This window comes from Rhincodon typus, chromosome 5 (genome assembly GCF_021869965.1).
Source record: "Rhincodon typus isolate 14 chromosome 5, sRhiTyp1.1, whole genome shotgun sequence".
Lineage (NCBI taxonomy): Eukaryota > Metazoa > Chordata > Chondrichthyes > Orectolobiformes > Rhincodontidae > Rhincodon > Rhincodon typus.
In genome coordinates this window covers 21,872,454-21,894,725 of record NC_063336.1, presented here as the reverse complement: position 1 = coordinate 21,894,725, position 22,272 = coordinate 21,872,454, and the positions used below count along the sequence as shown (strand labels likewise).

Below are 22,272 nucleotides of genomic sequence, written 5' to 3'. Positions count from 1 at the left end.
GGGGTTGCAGGATGTGACAGAGATAGGGAGTGGGGGTATAGGGAGTTGCAGGAGGTGACAGAGATAGGGAGGGGGGGGGTGTAGGGGGTTGCAGGCGGTGACAGAGACACTGCTTTCCCCCATATATTTGGTGAGGAGTTCCGAGAGGATCCAGCCAAAGAGGGTGTGCCTCCCCATGGTCAGGGGCGCAGGAGTCAGGGCTTTGCCCCTTCTGCCTCCGCTTCGCACTGGGACCGAAGCGGTGGGCAGGTTGGGGGGGTGTGCTCAGTGAAGGAGGGGGTGTTAGCAGGCGGCTGCGCCGGCCTCTGTAGTTGAATAGCTGCACCTCCAACCGCGTCTTGGTCGTTGGTGGGGCGGGGTGGCTACCTGGGTTGGTGATAGTGAACATTGACGGGGTCTTCTTCTGGGGATCCCTGGGTGACAAGAGACGGCGGTGGGAGGTGGGATGGATCTCAAGGTCGGGCTGTGCCTTGTCTGTGCTCGGTTCCCCATTTGCGGGGATTACGATAGGGTTAACCCTTGGGGCTAATTATTGACAGAGTTTTGAATTTCGTGAGGAAGTGACTAATCTAGGGGAATGTTTACAGATGGTATTTACATCCGGAAACCTGGCTATAAAATACCCGATTGAGAGCCTGCAAATAACTTTGGGGTGATGCAGTACAAGGGTCATTCTCAATCTGATCTGAAGTTTGATTCAGGAATGGCAGCAGGGTGAGAGAGAGGGAGGGAGGGGGGGAGGGAGGGAGGGGAGAGAGTTGAGTTTGTGGCCAGGTATTCAAATTGGCAGGATGTGGCTAACGCTGGCCTCAACCATCCGAAACATTCATTCAGGAAAAAAGGGGCACGGAAAGACTCTTATTCAAATCTAATCCCCAGCACAAAGAAAGAGGCATCTTTGTGCGTAGGGTAATCGGAAGCAAGCAATTACAAAGGGGACACCGAGGCTCGGCGAACGGCAAAAATGTGGTCTGTGGATTTCCCTGTAGGCAAATCTGTTGCAGGTGGCAGGGGTTTGACTGTAAGGAACAGTAGTGAGAGGCCGTTCGGCCCCTCCAGCCTGCTCCGCCATTCAAGAAGATCCAACATTCCCTCACGTCCGCTTTCCTGCCCTATTTCCCCATTAGGTTGGACTCCCTGACTGATCAAGAACCTATGGATCTCAGCCTTAAATATTCACAAGGACTCTGCGCGCCCCCCTCCCCCGCCTCCAACTCAGTGGCAAGGCGGTCCAAAGATTCTCAACCCTCTGAGGAATGTCTTCCTCCTCATCTCAGTCTCAAATTGGTGCCCCCTTTATTCTGAGACTGTGCCCTCTGGTCCTAGACTCTCCTGTGAGGGGGAAACACCCTCTCAGCATTGACCCTGTCAGGCCCCTTCAGAATCCTCAATTAGACCACCTCTCATTCTGCTAAACCCCAGTGAGTAGAGTCCCAACCTGTTTAGCCTTTGGTCATAACGCACTCCCTCCAAACCACGGATGATCCCTATCAACCTTCTCTGAACTGCCTCCAATGAAATTATACCTTCCCATAAATAAGGGGACCAAAACTACTCACAGAACTCCAGACGTGGTCTCATCAACACCTTGTACAGTTGCAATAAGACTTCCCTACTCTATACTCCAACCCCCTGGGATGTGGGTGTTTATTGCCCGTCCCTGGTTGCCCCTCGGGGAACTGAGGCGGTGAGGTCACTTCTTGAGCCGCTGTAGTCCACCCGCTGTGGGTAGACCCGCAATGCCATTAGGGAGGGAATTCCTGGATTTTGACCCAGCGGCAGCGAATCTGTGGAATTCTTGACTTTCTGAGGGCTGTCGAGGGTGAGTCATCGAGGCTGAGAAGAGTTTTAATCAGGAAGGGAGTCCAGGGTTAGGGGGAAAAGGGAAGAAAGTGGGAGTTGAGGGTGATCAGGTCAGCCATGATCTTGTTGGTTGGCAGAGGCCATTCAACAGGCTGGATGGCTTACTTGTGCTCCTACATCTTCTGGTCTTAACAGCTATTTTTTGTGACATTCAGAACCAGTTACAATATGGTTAAATCCTTTTAGACAGACTCAAGGTTGATTTTGCAGTCAACTATCTAAGCACCTTAACACGCACTAAGCTTCTGGGTGACTTTCCTTTACATAACTTTTAATAATAAAACTTTTTATATCAACCTGTTTTGACACGCCACCTCTTCGACACAGGTGGCACTTGAACCTGGACTCTCTCGCCCAGAGGGAGCGACATTACCATTGCATCACACCCATCCATTTTAACAAAGCCAAAATCTATGGATGCTGGAGATTGGAAGCACAGAAAAAAAAGAAATTCCTGGAAAAGCTCAGCATGTTTGGAAAGAGAAACAGAGTTACTGTTTCGAATCCAATGACCCTTCTGCAGAACAGGACTCAAAATGTTAACTCTGAGACCTCAGACCTGCTGATACATTTCAGAATCCCTACAGTGTGGAAGCAAGCCATTTGGCTAATTGAGTCCACGTCAACCTTGTGTTTCCCATGGCTAATCCACATGACCTGCCCATCCCTGGATTCTATGGGCAATGTTGCCCGGTCAATCCACCCTAACCTGTGCATCTTTGGACTGTGGGAGGAAATCAGAGCACCCGGAGGAATCCCACGCAGACACGCGGAGAATGTGCAAACTCCACACAGGCAGTCACCTGAGGCTGGAATCGAACCCGGGTTCCTGGCAGCAGTGGTAATCACTGAGCCACCATGCTGCCCTCTTTTAAGGCTCTTGGTAAAAATTTGCACTCGTTTTGTACATATGTTTACTAGAATTAGGTAATTAGTCCATAACACCCATTTTCTTTGTTACTTTTAACTCCTAAGTAGGAAGCACTTGATGAACAGAATTCAATATTGTCAACACAGATCATTAAAATTAAAACTGGAACAGAATCCATTATCCATTTTGGACCTAGAAAGGATATGTCAGGGTACTTTCTAGAATGTGTGAAGTTAAATACAGTGAAGATCCAAAGAGGCTTGAGGGTTCTGATGCGTAGATCTCTAAAATGCCACAAACAGGTGCAGAAAATAATCAAGAAGGCTAATGGAATGCTGGCCTTTATATTTGGAGGACTAGAGTTCAAGGAAGCAGAAATCATGCCGTAGTTGTACAAAACCCTGGTTAGACCCCATTTGGAGTATTGTGGGCAGAATCTGGGCACCACACCTCAGGAAGGACATACTGGCCTTGAAGGGAATGCAATGAATGTTTACAAGAATGATACTTAGACTTCAGGGCTTAAGTTATGAGGAGAGATTGTATAAATTAGGCTGCAAATCTGGAATTTAGAAGGTTAACGGGTGATCTGATCGAAGTCTTCAAGTCTTAACAGGAAAAGACAAGGTAGATAAACTATTTCCATTGAAACATAAAATCTCTATAGTGTGGAAGCAGGCCACTCAGCCCATTGAGTCCACCCTGACCTTCTGAAGAGCATCCCACCCAGACCCACTCCCCTACCCTATCCCTGTAACCCTGCATTTCCCTAGCCTGCACATCCCTTGGGCAATTGAGCGTGGCCAATCCACCCTAACCTGCACATCTTTGGACTGGTAGGAGGAAACCCATGCAGACACGGGGAGAACATGCAATCTCCACACAGACAGTTGCATCGAGGGTGAGATCAAACCCAGGTCCCTGGTGCCATGAGGCAGCAGTGCTAACCACCGAACCACTGTGCCGCACTGGTTGGAGATTCTAGAACTAGAAAGCATAATCTGAGGATTAGGGCCAGACCGTTCAGGAGAGATATTAGGAAGCACCTAAAGGGTAGTAGATGTTTGGAACTTTCTTTCACATTTGGCAGTGGATGCTGGATCAGTTGTTAATCTTAAATCTGAGGTGGATAAAATATCTTTTCTGATGAAGGGTCTAGGCCCGAAACGTCAGCCTTTCTGCTCCTATGATGCTGCTTGGCCTGCTGTGTTCATCCAGCTCTGCACCTTGTTGTCTCGGATTCTCCAGCATCTGCAGTTCCTACTATCTCTGGATAAAATATCTGCTTAGCAAAAGGATATGTGAGACCACACATGGAGTAATTGGGAGAAGGTCCTCAAGGACTGACTTGGAAATATATCACTGTTCCTTCACTGTCACTGGGTCAAAATCCTAGAATTCCCTCCCTAAGGGCACTGTGGGTCAACCTACAGCACATGGACTGCAGCGGTTCAAGAAGGCAGCTCCCCACCACTTTCTCAAGGACAACTAGGGACGGGCAATAAATGAGGAGGCGATGGCTTAGCGGTATTATCGCTGGACTGTTAATCCAGAGACCCAGATAATGTTCTGGGCACCCAGGTTCAAATCCCGACACGGCAGATGGTGGAATTTGAATTCAATAAAAATATCTGGAATTAAGAGTCTAATGATGACCGTGAATCCATTGTCGATTGTCAGAAAAACCCATCTGGTTCACTAATGCCCTTTAGGGAAGGAAACTGCCATCCTTACCTGGTCCGGTCTCCAGACCCCCAGCAATGTGATTGATTCTGAGCTGGGGCAATTAGGGATGGGGCAATACATGCTGCCCTCATCCTGTGAATGAATAGAGGAAAGAAAAAGCCCATGCCCCATGAGTGAATAAACAACACAGATTGGAGGGAGAGCAGTGTGCAGACTCAACTGAATGATCCCAGGACTGCAAGGGTTAAACGACCAGCACCCACTTTGATTGGCATTTTTCGAAACTATTCAGGAGGGCAATAAGGAAGGAACGGGGTGGGCGGGGTTTGGGGGTGAAAACACTGATTGGACGAGGGGGCGGGACCAGATGCTGATTGACAGGCGTCCCGGCGGATGGTGGGGGCGGGGCGGGCGGTGATTGACCGGCCTCCGCGGACGTCGATTGGCCACCTTCTGACGCACGCAACGCGGCGTGTCGACTATAAAAGAGCAGCGGCGGGGCTGCGCCTCAAGTGAGATCGAGCTGACGGTTTTCTTTTAATTTTGTTTCGTTCTTCTTTCTGCCGACGCCATTTTGGGGCAGACGACGACGATGGAACAGACGATGCTGGCCTTGAACCGAAGCTCCAACAGCGCCTTGCTGCAGCTCCACGCCAATCTTTATTGCACGCCGGCGTCCCGGGCCGCCTGCAACCCACCCCGCCTCTTGCCGGGAGCCGCCGACGGCTCCTTACCCCAGACCCCCGACGGCGGGGCCAGCCCGGTCGAAGACGAGCTGGACAGTCGCCACCTTTTCCCCGAGGACCCTTTCTATGGTAGGACTTACGCGCTGGTGCGGGGCTTCATCCGATCGCACGTCAAGCCGCAGCAGACGACGACGACGACGACTCCGCCGCTTTCGGCGGGCGGCGGCCCCAGCTGGCTCGGTTGCCTCCGAGACGGCGGAGGAGACGACGACCGCCAGGCGGCCGAGACGTTGCAAAGGATCGGGGACCGACTGATTGAGAAACACGGCACCGCCTTTAGGGGTGAGTCTGTTTTTTTAAAAAATATCTCCGGGGTTACCGACTGGGGAAATGGGGAGAGGGGGCAACTGGGCATGCGTAGGACACGGCAGTTGGGGGGAGAGGGGGCAACTGGGCATGCGTAGGGGGCAACTGGGCATGCGTAGGACACGGCAGTGGGGGGAGAGGGGGCAACTGGGCATATGTTCTACCTTTGTGCTTGTGGACCTTGGTTTTGTGGTGCCCCCAGTTGGGTGTGGTTGGGGGGGGGGCCGTTGACTTTCTATTGTACTTGTCTGTGTATTAAAACTATTGTACAAAAATATCAGTGATTGGGGGTTTGGGGTTTCTCCTGCATGCTTATGGTATTGTGGGTGCATCTGTTTCTATTGTGTGAGCTAGAAGTTGGTGTCTAATCTATCTATATTACCCTGGTGGCTGTACCAATTTCAGTGTTTGAGTGCATTGTATCTGCCTTGGTGGTGGGAGATGGTGGTCCTGGTGCTGCCCCAACCACCCACAAATCATTTGATCCTGCCATGTCATCACCTTCCTCCCTTCAACCATTTACTGTCTGGTGGTTTCCCTCCCTTCTCTTGTTTTGCCTCTTTACTTCCTTTTGTTTCCATCTTCCCTTTTGTTTTTCCTTCTCTTTCCATGCCCCATATTGTAGGTGCAATGACAACATTTAAAACATGTGGACAGGTATATGGATAGTGTTCAGAGATATGGTCCACATGCAGGCAAGTGGGACTAGGTTAGTTTGGGAAACTTGGTGATTGAGTTTGGACAAAGGGCCTGTTTCTGTGCTCCCACTCAAGGAAGTTGGCAAATGGATTATAAGATGAGAAATTCATCACTTTGGAAGGGAGAACAAAAGAACAATGTTAAAGAGGGAGGGAAGGCAGAAAGTTATAACACAAAGGGACTCAGGTACTCCCCAGTGATTAGTCTTTTTGCACCCCTTGGTATTTCTGGGTGCATTTGCAACTTTGAATATCAGCTGTGGTTTTATTGCCCCTTCCCCCCCACCCACCACCAGCCCACACCCTCCTTTTTAATCTGTCTGCTTATGTTTCTCAAATGGTTTCCATGTCTTCAGTGTAATTGGTGCAAGTCTTGCTGTTTTCAGTCTCTTGCTTAGTTGCAAAGACAGATGTGGTAGGTGGCTTGTGGATTGGCCCCTTTGGGAAGTGCCTTTCTAAGTGTCTGTTTTGTTGTTTGAATCATTGACTGTTTTGCCCAAGGTTGTATTTAACTTGGTTTCCCAGAAATTTGCCTGTTGCTGTTTGAGGATTCGTTTGGCTTGGTATCTTGCTAGTCATTTCCAGTTAGTGTCAGAAGTTTAGGGGAAGTCAGAGGGGATTTAACTAGCTTATCAATGGGTAATTAGCATAACCTGACACACAGCTATTCTAAGATCTGTTTTTACATTTGACCTTGCTGGAGCAGTGTTTTTCAAGGCCTTGTTTGTTTTGTATGTTAAATTCTGTTCTCATCCAGACATTACTTGTGTGCAGCAATCCCCAGTAAACAGCCTGGATCTTTCCAACATTTTCCATCTTTTTCACAATGGAAAGATGGCTTTTTGGTTCTGCAATGGTGCAGATGCCCCTGTCCTCTAGTGGTTTTGGAATCCTCCAGATCAGCAGTCAGGGTAACACCTTTCCCAGCGGGAGGATAGGATCACAGATGTCAGATCCCTTTTGGATGTCAGCTGATGTTCTTTCCAGCATTTTCTATTTGCACCTCCTCAAACAAATACAAAGCAGGGATCAGATTAAGAGCAGGTCCACCCATTCCCCTCTACAGCAGAAATACTTTGTTCTTAGTCAAGTTTGATCTAGAAACAAATGCACATGTTCAGAAAGTGAACATTAATGTTTTGGGTTTTAGTCTATCTTGGATGTGTTTCAGTTTTCTTTAGAGAGAATCTTTGAGGCAATGGTTAACTCACTAGGCTACCCTTGTCTTTAATATTGGTGAGAAGGTATTTGACATCTTGGGCTGCAATCTGACACGGCAATGTAGAGATGATAGGGGCTGTTTAGTGTGGGTGGTTTGTTTCAAAGGGACAATTTGATTCTGATTAAGACCAGTACAGTGGTCTCCTGAGCAGCTTGGGCAAGCTGCTTAGATTCTAAGACTGCAACCAGTGGTCTGCAACAGAGGAGTCACAGCACAATAACACAGCTCACAAAGGAGCTTTGTGACTTCTTTGTCTTAGCAGCACCATGGTAAGCCAGTATGCAAAGCAGCTGTGACAGTTAAGGTAGAGTCCCCTTTGTGAGGTCTGCAGCTGAGCCCTCAATCTGTTGGTTCATGGCCTTGGCCTCTGTTTTCTGCTGTGGTGCAGTTGGCAGATTGCCTGGGATTGCCCTCTAGACCCCCCGTGGGGTATGGCTTCTGCCCACTAAGGACTTGATTTTCCAGAAGCTTCCTTGCTGAAGAAGCTTGAAATAGCTGCCTACTGGAGCATGGGGTCCCTAATTTGTTTAGGGAGGTGGTAAACAATGACTGGAGTTACTTGGCTGAGCTGAGTTCTGTGGGTGTGGTGTCTGATATCCTATCTTCTGATACTTGTGGTGTCAGCAGCAAGGATGTGGTGCTGTGGAGATTGAACTGAACTTGTTTCCAACAGTGCCTGACAGGAGCAGTCTGAAGGAGGGGAGAAGAAAGTAATCTCATTTAGGCCATGCTAAAACTGGTCCTTGCAAAACTGTTTATGCCCAGCCTCCCTTCAGTACTTGAGTCTAGTGGATGTGTGGCCCTGGTTTACTTTCTCCACTCCATACGTATGGAGACAAGGTGCATTCCACATGAGGAACAAGTGGTTTTACACAACACTTTCTCCCTTTTCTCAATCCTGGCCCCCTCCCAGAAACTGGAAGGAAGTGAATTAATTAAATTTGGCAAATCTGTTCTGCTTGATGGGATTAATTCCTTGCTTAGAGGACTGCTATAAACAGACTTCTGGACAAACCAGAGTTCCCAGTTAGTCTCAAATGCCTCTGTAGGGTCAGACCAGTTTAGCAAGCCTGGTTTAAATCTTCCTGCAGACTGGGGATTCATTGTTCTGGGTGTGTTCACAACACAATTGAGCAGTGTCTGGAATGTCTGCTCTCATGTATTAGAGCAATGGCACTCCTGGTGTCCTTTCTCAGGAGTCAAGGGTTCCCTATGCTGGGTGGTTCATCTCCTGGTTGAGTAACCTCCCTGCCCTTGTCTGTTTGCCCAAACTACTTATTAAAGGAAAGTGCAGCAGGTGTTTAAAACCCCTGCCATTTTGTTTGTTGACTGAGGCTCTGTCCTGGGCATTGGTGTCCCTGTCTTTCCAGAACATTAACTTCTGGACCCTGGTTGCTCGTAAACCCTCATGTCAGCCTGGTACCAATCCTCTATGCACTCTACCAGCAGTTGGGTTAATAGATTTTAGTAGGAATCCCAATGTGTTGATGATCCTTACCTAATCTCTAATTGATCCTCCTTTCAGCAAGATAAGACAGCTTTTGCATTCCTGTTTAATGGTCTCAGCAGCTGCTAACTCAGCCACCTCCACCTGCTGTTGATTTGCAAGGTGATCAGTGAAAGACCTTTTGAACAGTACACTCCCTGTCCACCTGAAGAAAGGCTTGATGTAGATTTTCGGTACTTTGGAGGTCATAAGAGCATATCTGGTTTTATGTAAATATTAATATGCTACTACTGTTTTGACATTGGCAGTGCATTCTGGATCCCAACAGTCTCTCCAACTATCAGTTTAATGGAACTTTGCAGGGTCAATGTGGAGGGATCTCTTGAGGAATGGGTAGGGGAGCTGTTGGTGGCAGTTTCAGAATTAAAGGCCTCTTTTAAAGTGGAGGTGAGTTTGTTGCTCAATCTGTGGAGCTGTTTCCCTGGCAGCAGTGGGAATGAGTTGGTTAAACTTTTGCCTGACAGGGATCAGTAGGAAACTAAGCCACATCACATGAAGCAGGCTTGGGCTGAATGGCCCAATCACTTTTTTTCCTCATTCTCCTGATCAAAAGTGCTCAACAGGGTTTAGCATTAAATCTCCCTTGACCCAAAGAGCAAGCTCTGGAATTGGGTAAGCTGGGGCCTGTTGGGTTTTGGCCTAACCTTCTGGCTTTGAACTCCTGATCACTTTGCGCCTTTTACATCTTCAAAGGTTTGTGTGTACTCGGTTCTTTTTTCCTTTTAAAAGTGGCATCATAAGCTTGTTGACAGGTTTGTTTCTGCTGGTAGTTTCCACAGAGCATATTTGTAAAGCTGAGGTTGGGGGGGGTGAGGCAGGGAACTGATAGGATTTGTAAATGTCAAGATGTGGTGTCTGAATAAATATCTAAATATTCCTGTAGTGCACAAGCAGCAGGATGTCCTTGAGGACTTAATTGCAAGGTACTCGGTTTGCTGCATTGTTGACAGTGCCTCTCCTCTTCTTACCACAGGAATGATAAATCGTTTGAATATCTCTGAAAAGAGGGACCTGGACACTATCTCGAGGGTTGCCACTGAAATGTTCAGTGATGGTGAGGTGAACTGGGGCCGGGTGGTGAGTTTCATTGCCTTTGGGGCCGTGATGGGCGATCACCTAAAGAAGATCCAACGTGAGGACTGCATTGATGAAGTGGCTGTGCAAATCTCTCAATACCTGACGCAACACAAGAGGGGGTGGCTAGAGACTCATAATGGCTGGGTAAGGATAAGCCCTATTCTCCTCTCACTTCCAGTCACTGGCCTAAGCATGAGTCAGCACATCCTGGCTGAACTTTGCCCAGAGTGTCATCAGCTGGCCCTGAGATTCTTGCTGCTTTATGTGCATGCAAGATATATAAATCTTTTGGCTGAGTTTCAAGTAGGAGGGCCAAATCACCTTTGATTCATGAGCTGTTGTATGATTATGTCCTAACAAGGTCACAATTCCCCCCTCCCCTGAACCCTCCCAAGGTTCTGGTTGAGGGCATGTTGGTCAGGTACATGTGGCATTCTGCTTGGCACATCAGTGACCATGGCTGACACCTGGTTTGGGTTGTGGGGGGCCAGCACATTGGGCCCCTACTTGACAAATTTCCTCAAGCTGAGTTCTTGTAAATGCCTGAGGTGCTACATCACTGGGACATTGTGTACTTTGAACGCACAATGAAGCTGTTGCTGGTTTCAGTGAAGTGATTCATCAGCTGGGCAGCTCATGGAGAGAATTGGGAAATTTGTTGCTCATGGTAGTGTCTACTTCACTGGTTTCAGGTGACAAATATCTGGTTTATAACCTGGATTGAATTACAAGGCAAAAAGTTAAGTGCCTGCTTGAAATTTTCTCAAGAAAATCCACCTGTGGGGTTTGGGACAAGTTGTTGTCTCCTGTGGGCTTGCCAAATAGGAAAGCAAGACTGCTGTATAGGATTGTCCTGTGCTTGTCACTGTTCAAGTCATTGTAGCTGCATTACCTCAGTGTTTTCAATTGTATAGGTGAATTCCTTTTATATTGCACTTTCTGTCTGGGGAGTGGGACTGCAGGCAAATGGTGGTGGTAGAAGCAGCTGAGACAAGTGGAAAGAGCATGGTTAACCTACCCACTTTCTGATTCCTGTCTTGTTTGTTCCTCCCTCAGGATGGCTTCACTAAATTTTTCCACGAGAACAATGCAGAAGAGTCAGCAAAGAAAGCATTAATGTGGATTGCTGGTTTTGGTATTGCTGGGGCAAGCATCATGCATCTCTTGAGGTGAATCCTGACCTTCATCTCCTGCAACAGGACACTGCTCTGGGCCCAGTTATGCTTTGTTCCCCCTGCTCCCCCCTTACTCACTCTCTCCCATCCTGGTCAAGGACACTGCTGGGCCCAAGTCCCACTGACCAGTTTCCATTTGGGAGCAGCCTTTGAGATGACTGGGGGGGGTGGTAAACTGAGGGGGGAGCAGGACTGAAGGAGCAGGCCCTTCACAATGTTGGAATAGGAGGGCCATCAAGTCACAGTGTACTGGCCTCTGAATTGGGAAGTGATGGAATCCTGTGTTGTACACTTTGGCACATGTGTGGAGCCCTGAGACTACAGTTTGCATTTTCATGCTGTTTTAAGGACTCCGGGAACTTTTAAAATCAACGAACAGTGTTGGGGACTCTGAAATCCCTGATCTTGTGCTGCATTGACTCTCTCATCGCTTCGCACTCAAACCTGAGTTGGACATGGAAAAGACCTCCACTTCAGCATTGTCTCTCCAGACCCTCATTCTCCCCTCACTCTGCTTTCCCAAGTTTTGAAAGGGCTGCTGATAGGAATTTGGGGTGGAAGGGAGGGCTGTGGTGAGACCTGGTATAAGTGCACCTAGAGTGGTGATAGTCAGGGGGGTGTGTGGGAGCAGGAGAATGTAAAGTCAGCTCTAATATATAATATAGCTCCTCAAGTCAGACTGTTTAATCCTGATACTGAATAAATACTTTGATTTTGTGTAATAGATATATAATTCCTCCAGGATAGACCAATGTATGCTGATTCACTTCAGACCCTGTGTAAAATAATCCTGCAGAAAGCAGAGTTGCTCCTGGCACCTAGCTCTCTCTCCATTGGGGGCTCCCTTGCCAGTAATTATGGAGTTCACTTGGGACAGTGTAGAGGATGGATGGATTCTTACCCTCAGTTGAGGGTGCACTGTTGGATCTGGTCTGTTCTGATGCAGCCAATAGTGACCTCTGGCAGCTCTCAATCCCTGACCCTTTGTGCAGCCAGAGAGAGAAGTTGGTGCATTTGATTAGCAACTGACATCCATTTACTTGAGTGGATATTGATCCTGCAGTTGTGCTGCTTTTGTCTCAATGTTTAAATATTGAGAAAGGCTGTAAATCTGCTTTGACTGGTGATCTTTCTCATGCCCCCATTTTCTTAGCTTGGTTTATTTTAAGATTAACATTCCTTTTTAAATCTTTCCAAAGCCACTTTGTTTGTGCCCTGTAAGTATTTTCACAAATAATCTGGACTTGGTTTCACTTGTGTTGAGTCCCTTGGCCCTACTTGAGATTGAGGCCTGTTCCAGACACAGGTGTTGGCCATTCAAACTTTCTCCTGTGGCTGGCTGTGGTGTTACTGAAGGGTTAAAGGGGGTGGGGGAGGGGAAGTTTATGGAAGAGACAGAAGGAGTCATAGTCCCTTACAGAAGGTGCTGGCCAGCATGTCCACTGGATTCAGTTGTGCACTGTGCAATTGTATTTATCCTGTATATATTAACTTGGCTGTCAAATCTCATGTTTACTGGCAAGGCAGTCCCTTCTCAGCTCCGGAAGATTTTATTTAAATGAGGAACTATCAGCAACTTTGTTTTAAACTCAACTCTGTTCCTGCTGATTGATAATGTGCAGGTCAGGGGGTGGTGGGGAGGGAGAGAATTCAGTGGTGAAATGTTTAGTCTAGTGCACAGGAAGTTTTGTGAATGTTTTTGATTATTTTAAAGCACAGATTCCACAGCAGTGGCCCTGATTTGGTTTTTATTTACCCTGCTTCCCATTGCTTTCCCCGAAGTTTACATGTCTTAAGTGAAGGTTGCATTAATACCATACCGGGTGCTCAGCACTGTGGAGCCACTTAGTCAGTAGCCACTGCCAGTTAATGGAATTCACTCAAGTTGGAAAATGGCAGCTTTATAATAAATTAAAGTATTTTTGAAAGAAAACTGCTTTGTCATTTGTTCTGTACACTTGCACTCAGGCACCCTAATGTTTACACATTGCTTTCCCACTCCAACACTAGTCATTACATCAAACAAGCCTTTCAACCTATCTGTAATAAACAATCTTCAGGCACAGTTCTGAGGAAGGTCACTGAACCCAAAACACTAACTTATCTCCTCAGATGCTGACAGGCCTACTGAGCCCTTCCAGCAATCTGTTCAGTTTTGTTTGGCTTCCAGCATTCTCAGTTCTTTTGGTTTAATTTTCAGATACTGTTGGGAGGGGCTTTAAATATTAATCAGATTTAAATTCCACCACTGGCTGTGTTGGCATTTGAACTCCAGTCCTCAGTGCATTAGCCTGGGTCTCAACTTTACTAGTGCAGTGACATGACTGGTGCTAACAAGTTGTCAAGAAACTGAGTGGTCAAGACAGATGTCCTGAAGCGGCTGGCACTCCAGAATAAAACAATATGCTTGGTAGGTGAGGTGAAGGTTGGTGGTGGAGGGGCCAAATAGCCTGCTGTGCCAATCCTTCATGAAACTAGACAACATTACAGTTGTGGTCTCAAGCCTATATAGGTTTGAGATTCCTTGCACAAGTGCTTTGCTGATTAAACCAAAGGCTAAATCAGACCAAAAAGCTCCAACCTCTCTAGTAAGCCAGTGTGAACTGCAATGGCAAAGTAGAGCTAAGGAAAGAACACTTCTAAGAATACAGGATCTCCACACTTAGTGCTGTCATGGGCAGGCAGCTTGGTGTTTCCTGGAACTATATTTCAGCTGCAGTTCTGAGAAAGTTGGGGTTTTTGCCAAGTACATAGTTGCTGACCTTCTCTCAATTACTAGCTGCAGCACTATCTTGTGTACCTGTGTGGGTGATGTGAATGTTTTTGCTGGGAAGTAGAGCAGCTGGAATTGGAACGCCTCCCAGCCCAACATTGGGGCTGGGGAAATCTGCCTCTTGTCTACCTCTTCCATTTGATCAATCCTTGTGCTGTCTGCTGCCCCATGGCCAATGGGACACCTAGCAAACTCATGAGTTGGCCAATTCTTGACCCTGACTCTGTTCCTAGTGCAGTTGAGCTCAGTTACTGTCCTCCAAGACAGTCCTTATACAAGGGAAGGCAATGGCCTAGTCATGTATTGCTCAACTGTTAATTCAGAGACTTGGATAACATCCTGGGGACCTGGATTTGAATTCTGCCACAGCTGCTGATGTGACTTGAATTGAAACACTTGGAATTAAGAGTCTGATGACCATGCATCTTGTCAGAAGAGCACCCCTGGTTCATTAATGTCCCTTTAGAGATGGACACTGCCATCCTTACCTAGTCTGGTCTGCAAGTGACTCTAGACCCACAGCAATGTGGTTGACTCCTAACTGCCCTCTGGGCAATAAGTGGTGGCATTCAGTGTCTCTCATCCCATCAATGAATTTTAAAGGAAAAAACCATAGGACTGCTATGTATCTGTCCACCCAATGCCAAATTGTATTTGTCTTGCACTCCAGACTAATGAATTGCATTCTGTGTGCTGATGGCTCTTTCGTTGTCTTTCCTTGGGTTCCAGGTTCAAACTGGTGTTGCTTTCCAGGGCTTGAGCATAAGTCCTGAAGGTAATGCCCCACTGTCACTTCCAGCTATCGATCTCAATTGTTAGCCTTGCTGCTCCTGCAACCAGTATATCTCTCAACTGCTGATACTTAAAGCAGGTGTCTGTGGGCAGCAGATTCTGTCTGTAGTTCCTACAGTGTCAACACTGTTCCATTGCCTGAGAGGTGCTGTGAAAAGTACAGAAATGTGAACACTTCATTTCCAGTTGTAAAATGGGGGATGGCAGCTTTCATAATGTGGCTTGTTGCATTTGAGGTCAAGTGGAATTAGCCTTTCATTTCTGTTTCATTTCTGCAATCTTCAAATGATTCCATCCCATAACAAATGGGAGTGATGAGTTTAGCCGGCACTCACCAGCATTGTGACATTTAACCATGCATGGGTGAATCATTTGTCTTGTTGGTGATTGTCCTGTGACAATGCTGTTTGTGTGGCCTTAATAGGGCTCAAAGGCTAATCCTAGTTTTAATGGCATTTACAAATTCAAGTACCTCCATTTTCAAGAGTCCACTTTCAAGAGACTTGGTTAGGAGGGCTGTGTGTGCGTGCAAGTGGTGTTTGCGACTGTGGATGAGTGATGCTTGTAAGACTATGAATGACTTGGGAAATACTCAAGTCTGAAACATGTAAATGTGAAATTGAGACACTGCGCATCTGGCTGAGTCTGTGCATGAGTAACTGTCACTGAGTGATCAGCTGTCATTTCTGGTCACCTGTTTTCCACCACCCACCTGCAGCCTGGAGAGGATTACAAATTTCCATTTGCCTCATACCTTTTTTCCCCCCCCTCCCAAGAGACTAGCTTGCATCTGAATATTCTGACTCCAGCTAGTGTCAGTGGGAAGGCGTACCAGGAGCAGCACCAGGCATCCTACAAATGAGCTCCAAAACAGACCGCTGCCTTGTCAAGCAAACGATAGACTGAGCTAAGCAATCCCACAATGTGTATCATATCTAAGCTCTGTGGTCCTGCCACGTTCAGTCATGAAGGAAACAGCAGTTCTGTGGCAGTGGAGGCTCTGTAAGTATCTGCATTCTCAATAACAAAGGAAGTTCAGCCTGTCAGTGCAAAAGATAAGGCTGGAGCATTCAAAGCAACCTTCAACAGCATAGATGATCCACCTCCATCTCCTCCAGTGGTTCCCTAGCATTACAGATGCCAGTCTTCAGCCCATTCGATTCAGTCTACATGCTATCAGGAAACCGTTGGAGGTATTGGATACTGCAAAGGCTATGGGCCTTGACCACGTTCAGGCGATAGTACTGAGGACTTGTGCTCTACAAATTGCCACTCCCCTAGCCAAACTACACTGCTGACATCCACCCAAAAACGTGGGAGAATTGCCCTGATATGTCCTGGGCACATCTGACCCGCCTGTTACTGCCCCATCTACTCTTAATGATCCATAAGGCGATGTGGAGGTGCCATTAATCAGCATTAGTGTTCAAAGGCCATAGAGCTCCTGCCCTTATTACAGCCGGGTTCAAATATAGACCAAACCAAAGAGTCAAATTCCACAGGTCAGGGTGACTGCCTGTAACATCAAGGCTAGATTGGCATCAAGGATCCCAAATGAAACCGGAGTGAATGGGAATCTGGGCACACTCTCTGCTGGTTGGAGTCAGACCTGGCACATAAGGAGGAGGTTGTGGTTGTGGGAGGTCACTCATCTCATCTCAGCTCCGCGACATCTCTGCAGGAGCTCCTCAGGGTAGTGCCCTAGGCCCAACCATCTTCAGCTTCTTCAGCTGCTTCCCCAATGACCTTCCCTCTATCGTAAGGTTAGACATTGGAGAGTTGGCCAATGATTGCACACTGTTCAGTCGCCATCTGCTACTCCTGAAGCAGTGCCCTGTCCAAATACAACAGTATCTAGGCTTGGGATGGCAAGTGCCAAGCCACATTCTGCACCTCGCACATGCCAGGCAAGCCAGTTCATGGCACTCCAGCTGTGGGCTAAATAGGAAGTGTCTTGAGCAGTTTTAAGACAACCTCGCTATTTTTATACTCAGGGTAGTGCCCTAGGTCCAACCGTCTTCAGCTGCTTCCTCAATGACCTTCCCTCTATCGTCACTGTCGCCTTCTCAAGGGGCAGTCAGGGATGGGTGACAAACATTGGCCTAGTCCGTGTGAATGAATCTGAAAAAGTACCAGGATACCCAGATCCTTGTCTGCCTCAAAGTAGTTGCAATCTTCCTCCTTTTAAATAGCATATTGCTTTCCTGTACTTTCCACAATGATAGTCAAGTTCACATTTGCCCTCACTGTGCATCGTTTGCCCCATTTTTGTTTGCCCACTTGATGATGCGAGAGGGGCAAAGGTTTTTAAGGTGAGAGGGGAAAGGGACCTGTGGGGCAACATTTTCACGCAGAGGGTTGATGGAACGAGCTGCCAGAGGAAGGGGTGGGGGCTGGTACAATGACAACATTTAAAAGGCATCTGGATGGGGATGTGAATAGGAAGGGTTTAGAGGGAAAGGGGCCAAATGCTGGCAAATGGGACTAGATTAATTTAGGATGTCTGGGTCAGCACAGACGGGCTGGGCCGAAGGGTCTGGGTCCGTGCTGTACGTCCCAATGACTGTATCTACATGCCGTTTCACGCTCCCGAATGTTTTCCTCCCTGTTTGCAATGTTCTCAGACTTAAGCAAACATAGGGACTGTGTTCAGTCCAAAGCACATCAGCCCTGTCATGAGTGTTTGGGGAGGGGAAGAAGGGTGGGGAATGGGAAAATCAGAGGCTTTTGTTCGGGCGTGAGTCATGTTGTTAAGACTTCAGACATGACAGTGAAGCTCCTCCTGTTTGTCCATTCTATAGAACAGAGCAGGGACGTGTCAGACTACAGGACTTGTGTTGTTTATATGTTCCCGAGGCCGTATGTGTGTGTGTGAGAGAGTGAGATAACCGTGGAAGAGAGCATTCCAAGGATGGTTTCCAACTTAACCAGAAAACTGTGCTCTCTAGCGCAGTGAAACCGAATATAACCTCTCAAATGTGTTCCTCTGTACAGAGGCACAGCAGCAAAGATGCAAGATAGACAGCAGTGGTAGGAAGTCGATGGTCGTGTTTATCTCTCTGCACTATTGCAACACCAGCGTGAATTTCAAAGTATTTTGACACAGGAAATCAGATATCGAGGCTCAAACATTTTTGCTTGACAAAGGGGCTAGTGCTGTCTCATCGAACAAGGCCCCTGCAAAGGTCCTTTGTGCCCCACTCCCACAGCCTCTCTGCCTGAGTCTCGCTCCTCAGCCATGGTTTGGAAGACCCCCTCCCCACTGAGAGACTGAGTACCCTGTAATTCAGACAAACATTCCAGGTGTAGTACTGAGGGAGCGGGCACTGACGGAGGCTCAGTGCCGAGGGAGTGCCCCCAAACCCTCCGACAGCGCCCGCTCCCTCGGCGCTGATCCTCCGCCAGCACCTGCTCCCTCAGTGCTGACCCTTCGACAGCGCCCACTCCCTCAGCGCTGACCCTCTGACAGTGCCCACATCCTCAATGCTGGCATCGGTAGTGCCAGTCAGCAAAATGGAGCCTGGGTGTCCAAAATGAGCACTCAGGCCCTCATTCTAAAGACTCAGAGCTTGCTGATCTCAACACAATTCCTTGTCGGATCACTCCTCCCTAGAATGACCAAGCTGGAGAGGTTCCAGGAAGCTGGGTGGGCGAGACAGGAGTGGGGGGAAGGGTGGGGAAGTGCATACTGGTGAGAGTGGGACTGAGAAATGCATTGTGATGCTGAGCCACATTCTCCGCATTCCAGCTGTAGGCCGGCCCAGTCTATTTACAGAACTGAAAAGGACATCCTGTTCTCACAAATGGACAAAGAGAGCCTGCCAGTTCCCAGCACAACATGTTAACCCTTGCCTCCCCTCCAGGTTCCAACAATTGGCAGTTGAGGTTCAGCGCTGAGGGAGCGGGCACTGCCAGAGGGTCAGCGCTGAGGGAATGGGTGCTTTTGGAGGGTCAGCGCTGAGGAAGCAGCGTTCATATCACATCATTAACTGAAGAGAACATCCCAGTTGCACTTCTCAGGAGGCCTTCTGAAAATATAATTTGATATAGACTCGTGGGGAAATGTTAGGAAAACGAAACTAAAAGGATCAGTCCAAGTGGTCCTCTGATGTCTCAGTACTAACCCTATGACAGCACCCGCTTCTTCAGCGCGGACCCTCTGACAGTGCCCGCTCCCTCAGCATGGACCCTCCAACAGCGCCCGCTCCCTCGGCGCTGGCCCTCCGACGGCGCCCGCTCCCTCGGCGCTGGCCCTCCGACGGCGCCCGCTCCCTGGGCGCTGACCCTCCGACGGCGCCCACTCCCTCAGCGCTGTCAGTGGGAGCATCAGCCTTGGGGCTCAAGTTTCTGAAGTGGGACGTGAACCAGCAACATTTGTGGGCTCAGAGTGGAGCAAGCCAGCCCTGCACAATGATGCAAAGTGGACCAGTCCATCTCTTGGACTTCTGGGCCCAAAAGGAATAACATGTTGCGCTGGGCCTCATCTACTTGCCCTGAGGCTGGGAACTAGGCCCAGAGCCAACTCCCAGCTGCGGCCTATGAAACAAGCTTGGCGTTTTGTGCTCCACTCACTCCCAGACTGTGGCCGATTCTGCTTCCTCATCGCTGAACTGGTCCGGCCTGTGGGGAATTCCAGAGCCAAACCGAAACTGGGCTCTCCACAGAAGTGGAAACCTATCATTCCGGGCCATTCTCCCACGCGATCTCCCCCCCAGCCCCCACGAAAAGATGGAAATCTTGTTTCCTGCCTTTGGCTGATGACCAGACGAGGAAACTTTCGAAAAAAAAATTGCGGTCGCGGCGGCAATGTCAGTGCCCCGAGTGGCGCACAGCAAGATCCCGTGAATGGCGTCAGCTAAATTCTCGGCGATTCGTTCTCGCTTAGTTGGCCATTTGGTAAATAGTGAGGTGGGGAGACCAGCTCCCCTCCCCTCACCCCACCCATCAACCTCCCTACACACTGCCACCCCTCTGCTGTTTTCTTCCAATTGCCACCAATGAGGCTACAAGGGGCCAACGATTAGCTCTTAAATTCCATTGCAGAATGTGAGCAGCACAGGCTGGGCCATCGTCTATTGCCCCATCCCTGAATTGCCCCCTTGAGAAGGTGGGGGTGAGCTGCCTTCTTGAACCGCTACAGTCCATGTGCTGGAGATAGTCCCACAATGTCCCTTAGGGAGGAAGTTTCAGGATTTTGACCCTGAAGGAACGACCAATATGTTTTCAAGTCGCGATGATATATTTTGGGCTCAGAGGCAAACTTGCAGGGGGCTGGTGTTCCCATGTATCTGCTGCCCCTTGCCCCCTCTAGGGGGTAGAGGTCCCGGGTTTGGAAGGTGCTGTCTTGGGGAGTCGCTGTAGACGGTACACACTGCTGCGACTGAGCGTCGATGGCGGAGGGAGTTGGTGCTTGTGGATGTGGTGCCAATCCAAACGGGGGCTGCTTTGTCCCTGGACGGTGTCGAGCTTCTCGAGTGTTGTCGGAGCTGCCCCCCATCCAGGGCAAGTCGGGGGGGGTATTCCCTCACATTCCTGCCTTGTGCCGATTCGATGTTGGGACAGGCTTTGAGGGAGGGAGTCAGGAGGGGAGTTACTTGCTGCAGGATTCCCAGCCTCTGACCCGCTCTTGTATTTGCATGGCTGGGTCCAGTTCAGTTTCTGGTCAATAGTAACCCCCAGGATGTCTACAGGGAGAAATTCAGTCCCTCTCTGGTGAACTGCTGGTGAGAACGGTTTCTCCCTCAGTCCCCTCGATCGAAACACCCCTCATGATTTTGAACACCTCAATTCCACCTTCCTCTTGAGTTTCTACCCTCTGAGGAAACTCTCCCAGTCTCTCTCTCTCTCTCTCTCCCTTCCTCTCTATATGGATTGGAACCCCTCATTGCCTGGTCCTGTTCTGGGAAATGCAGAAGGGCCCCAGCACCCTTCCTGAAGAACGAGGGCCTGAAATGGGACACCAGACTGGTTTGTAAAAGGCGCAGGGTGACTGGTGCACTTCGAAAAAGTCGCTGACATCTCGACTGAAGGTTACAGCTGACTGCTAAAAGGATGATAAGGTCAGGTTTAAAGTGGCTTACTGCGGAGAATGGAGAGAGAGAGAGTGAGCCCTAGATTACATGGACCATAGCACCTCCAGAAGTTGGCTCTCCCCCCACCTTCTGTAACACTGAGCTACCCCTTCTCCAATGGCATTGACATCCTTTCTAAAGTACAGAGGCCAAAACTGGATGCTTCCCAAGCAGTTAAAGTCCGTGGTTGAGGGAGAGGTCTGGCAGTTAGACGTGGGGAGGGGGCTCTCCAAGCCTGTGCTGACTCATTTTGCCCTTCCTTACTGAAACTGTCTTCACTGTCAGGATCCATGTCCCTCTATTCCCTTCCTATTCATGCATTCACTCAGGTGTCTGCTTCCACCACCTCCTCTGGCAGCGCGTTCCAGGCACTCACCACCCTTTGTGTGAAAAACCTGTATGCAATATATCAAACGTGGCCTAACTAAAGTTCTATAAAGCTTCAGCATTACTTGTCTATCCTTACACTCAATGCTCCTTCCAATGAAGGCAAGCATACCATAGGCCTTTTTTACCGCCTTACCCACCTGCGCTGCCCCCTTCAGTGGACCTGCCCACCCAGATCCCTCTGCACAACCCCTTAAGGGTTCTGCCATTCACTGTGTGTGGGGCTTATTTTTTATTATATATTCGTTCATGGAATGAAGGCAAAGCTGGCCAGGGCAGCATTTATTGCCCCGTCCCTAATTGCCCCGGGGGAAGTTCAGAGTCAGCCACATTGCTGGGGGTCTGGAGTCACATGTAGGCCCAGACCAGGTAAGGATGGCAGTTTCCTTCCCTTAAAGGACTTATGGAGAGCGTCATCGTTCAAACAGAAGCAACAGAAAGGTCTGGAAAGTTGGCTTCTAGAACCACGAGCTCCTCGATTCAGCTTGGGGCACTGGTTGGTCACAAGAAGTAGATTGGTTTATCGGTGCCAACAACGACAAGATCAGTTCCCAGGTCACGAAACAGATGGGAACAAGATACAGAGTGAGCTGGTCTCCTCCAGCTCCCTGCAGTAAGCCACTATAAACCTACAGTTCCCTTCAGCGGTCGCTGTCGGTTCACAGAATCATACAATCCCTACACAGCGTGGAAACAGGCCATTCGGCACAACACCGCCCCTGCAAAGAGCATCCAAGCCAACTCATTCCCCTTCCCCTGCATTTCCCCATGTCTAGCCCACCCTAACCCGCACATCCCTGGGCACTACGGGACAATTTAGCACGGCCAATCCACCCTAACCCGCACATCCCTGGGCACTACGGGACAATTTAGCATGGCCAATCCACCCTAACCTGCACACCCCTGGGCACAACGGGGCAATTTAGCATGGACAACCCACCCTAACCCGCACATCTTTGGACTGTGGGAGGAAACCCAGGAAAATGTGGGTGGAATCGAACCCAGGTCCCAGGCGCCATGAGGCAGCAGTGCTAACCACTGAGCCACTGTGCTGCCCAACAGACAAGCTCATGTTAAGGGACAATTGGTTCACAAACT

At 48.8% G+C, this 22,272-nt stretch overlaps 1 protein-coding gene across 1 annotated transcript; it reads left to right on the top strand.

Moving 5' to 3' along the window:
* Window positions 1-4,910: 4,910 nt before the first annotated feature.
* Window positions 4,911-13,084, top strand: LOC109924282 (induced myeloid leukemia cell differentiation protein Mcl-1-like). The gene is made up of 3 exons (XM_020524294.2): window positions 4,911-5,448; window positions 9,873-10,120; window positions 11,033-13,084. The coding sequence occupies exons 1-3, from the start codon at window positions 5,013-5,015 to the stop codon at window positions 11,147-11,149; spliced, it is 801 nt and encodes a 266-aa protein (XP_020379883.1). The 5' UTR covers window positions 4,911-5,012; the 3' UTR covers window positions 11,150-13,084.
* Window positions 13,085-22,272: the final 9,188 nt, after the last annotated feature.

Bases quoted from the DNA above. Each gene is read 5' to 3' on its own strand.
- LOC109924282 (XM_020524294.2), top strand. From the start codon at position 5,013: ATGGAACAGACGATGCTGGCCTTGAACCGAAGCTCCAACAGCGCCTTG. The intron at 5,449-9,872 runs GTGAGTCTGTTT...TTCTTACCACAG, and splicing joins ACACGGCACCGCCTTTAGGG to GAATGATAAATCGTTTGAAT. The intron at 10,121-11,032 runs GTAAGGATAAGC...TTCCTCCCTCAG, and splicing joins TAGAGACTCATAATGGCTGG to GATGGCTTCACTAAATTTTT.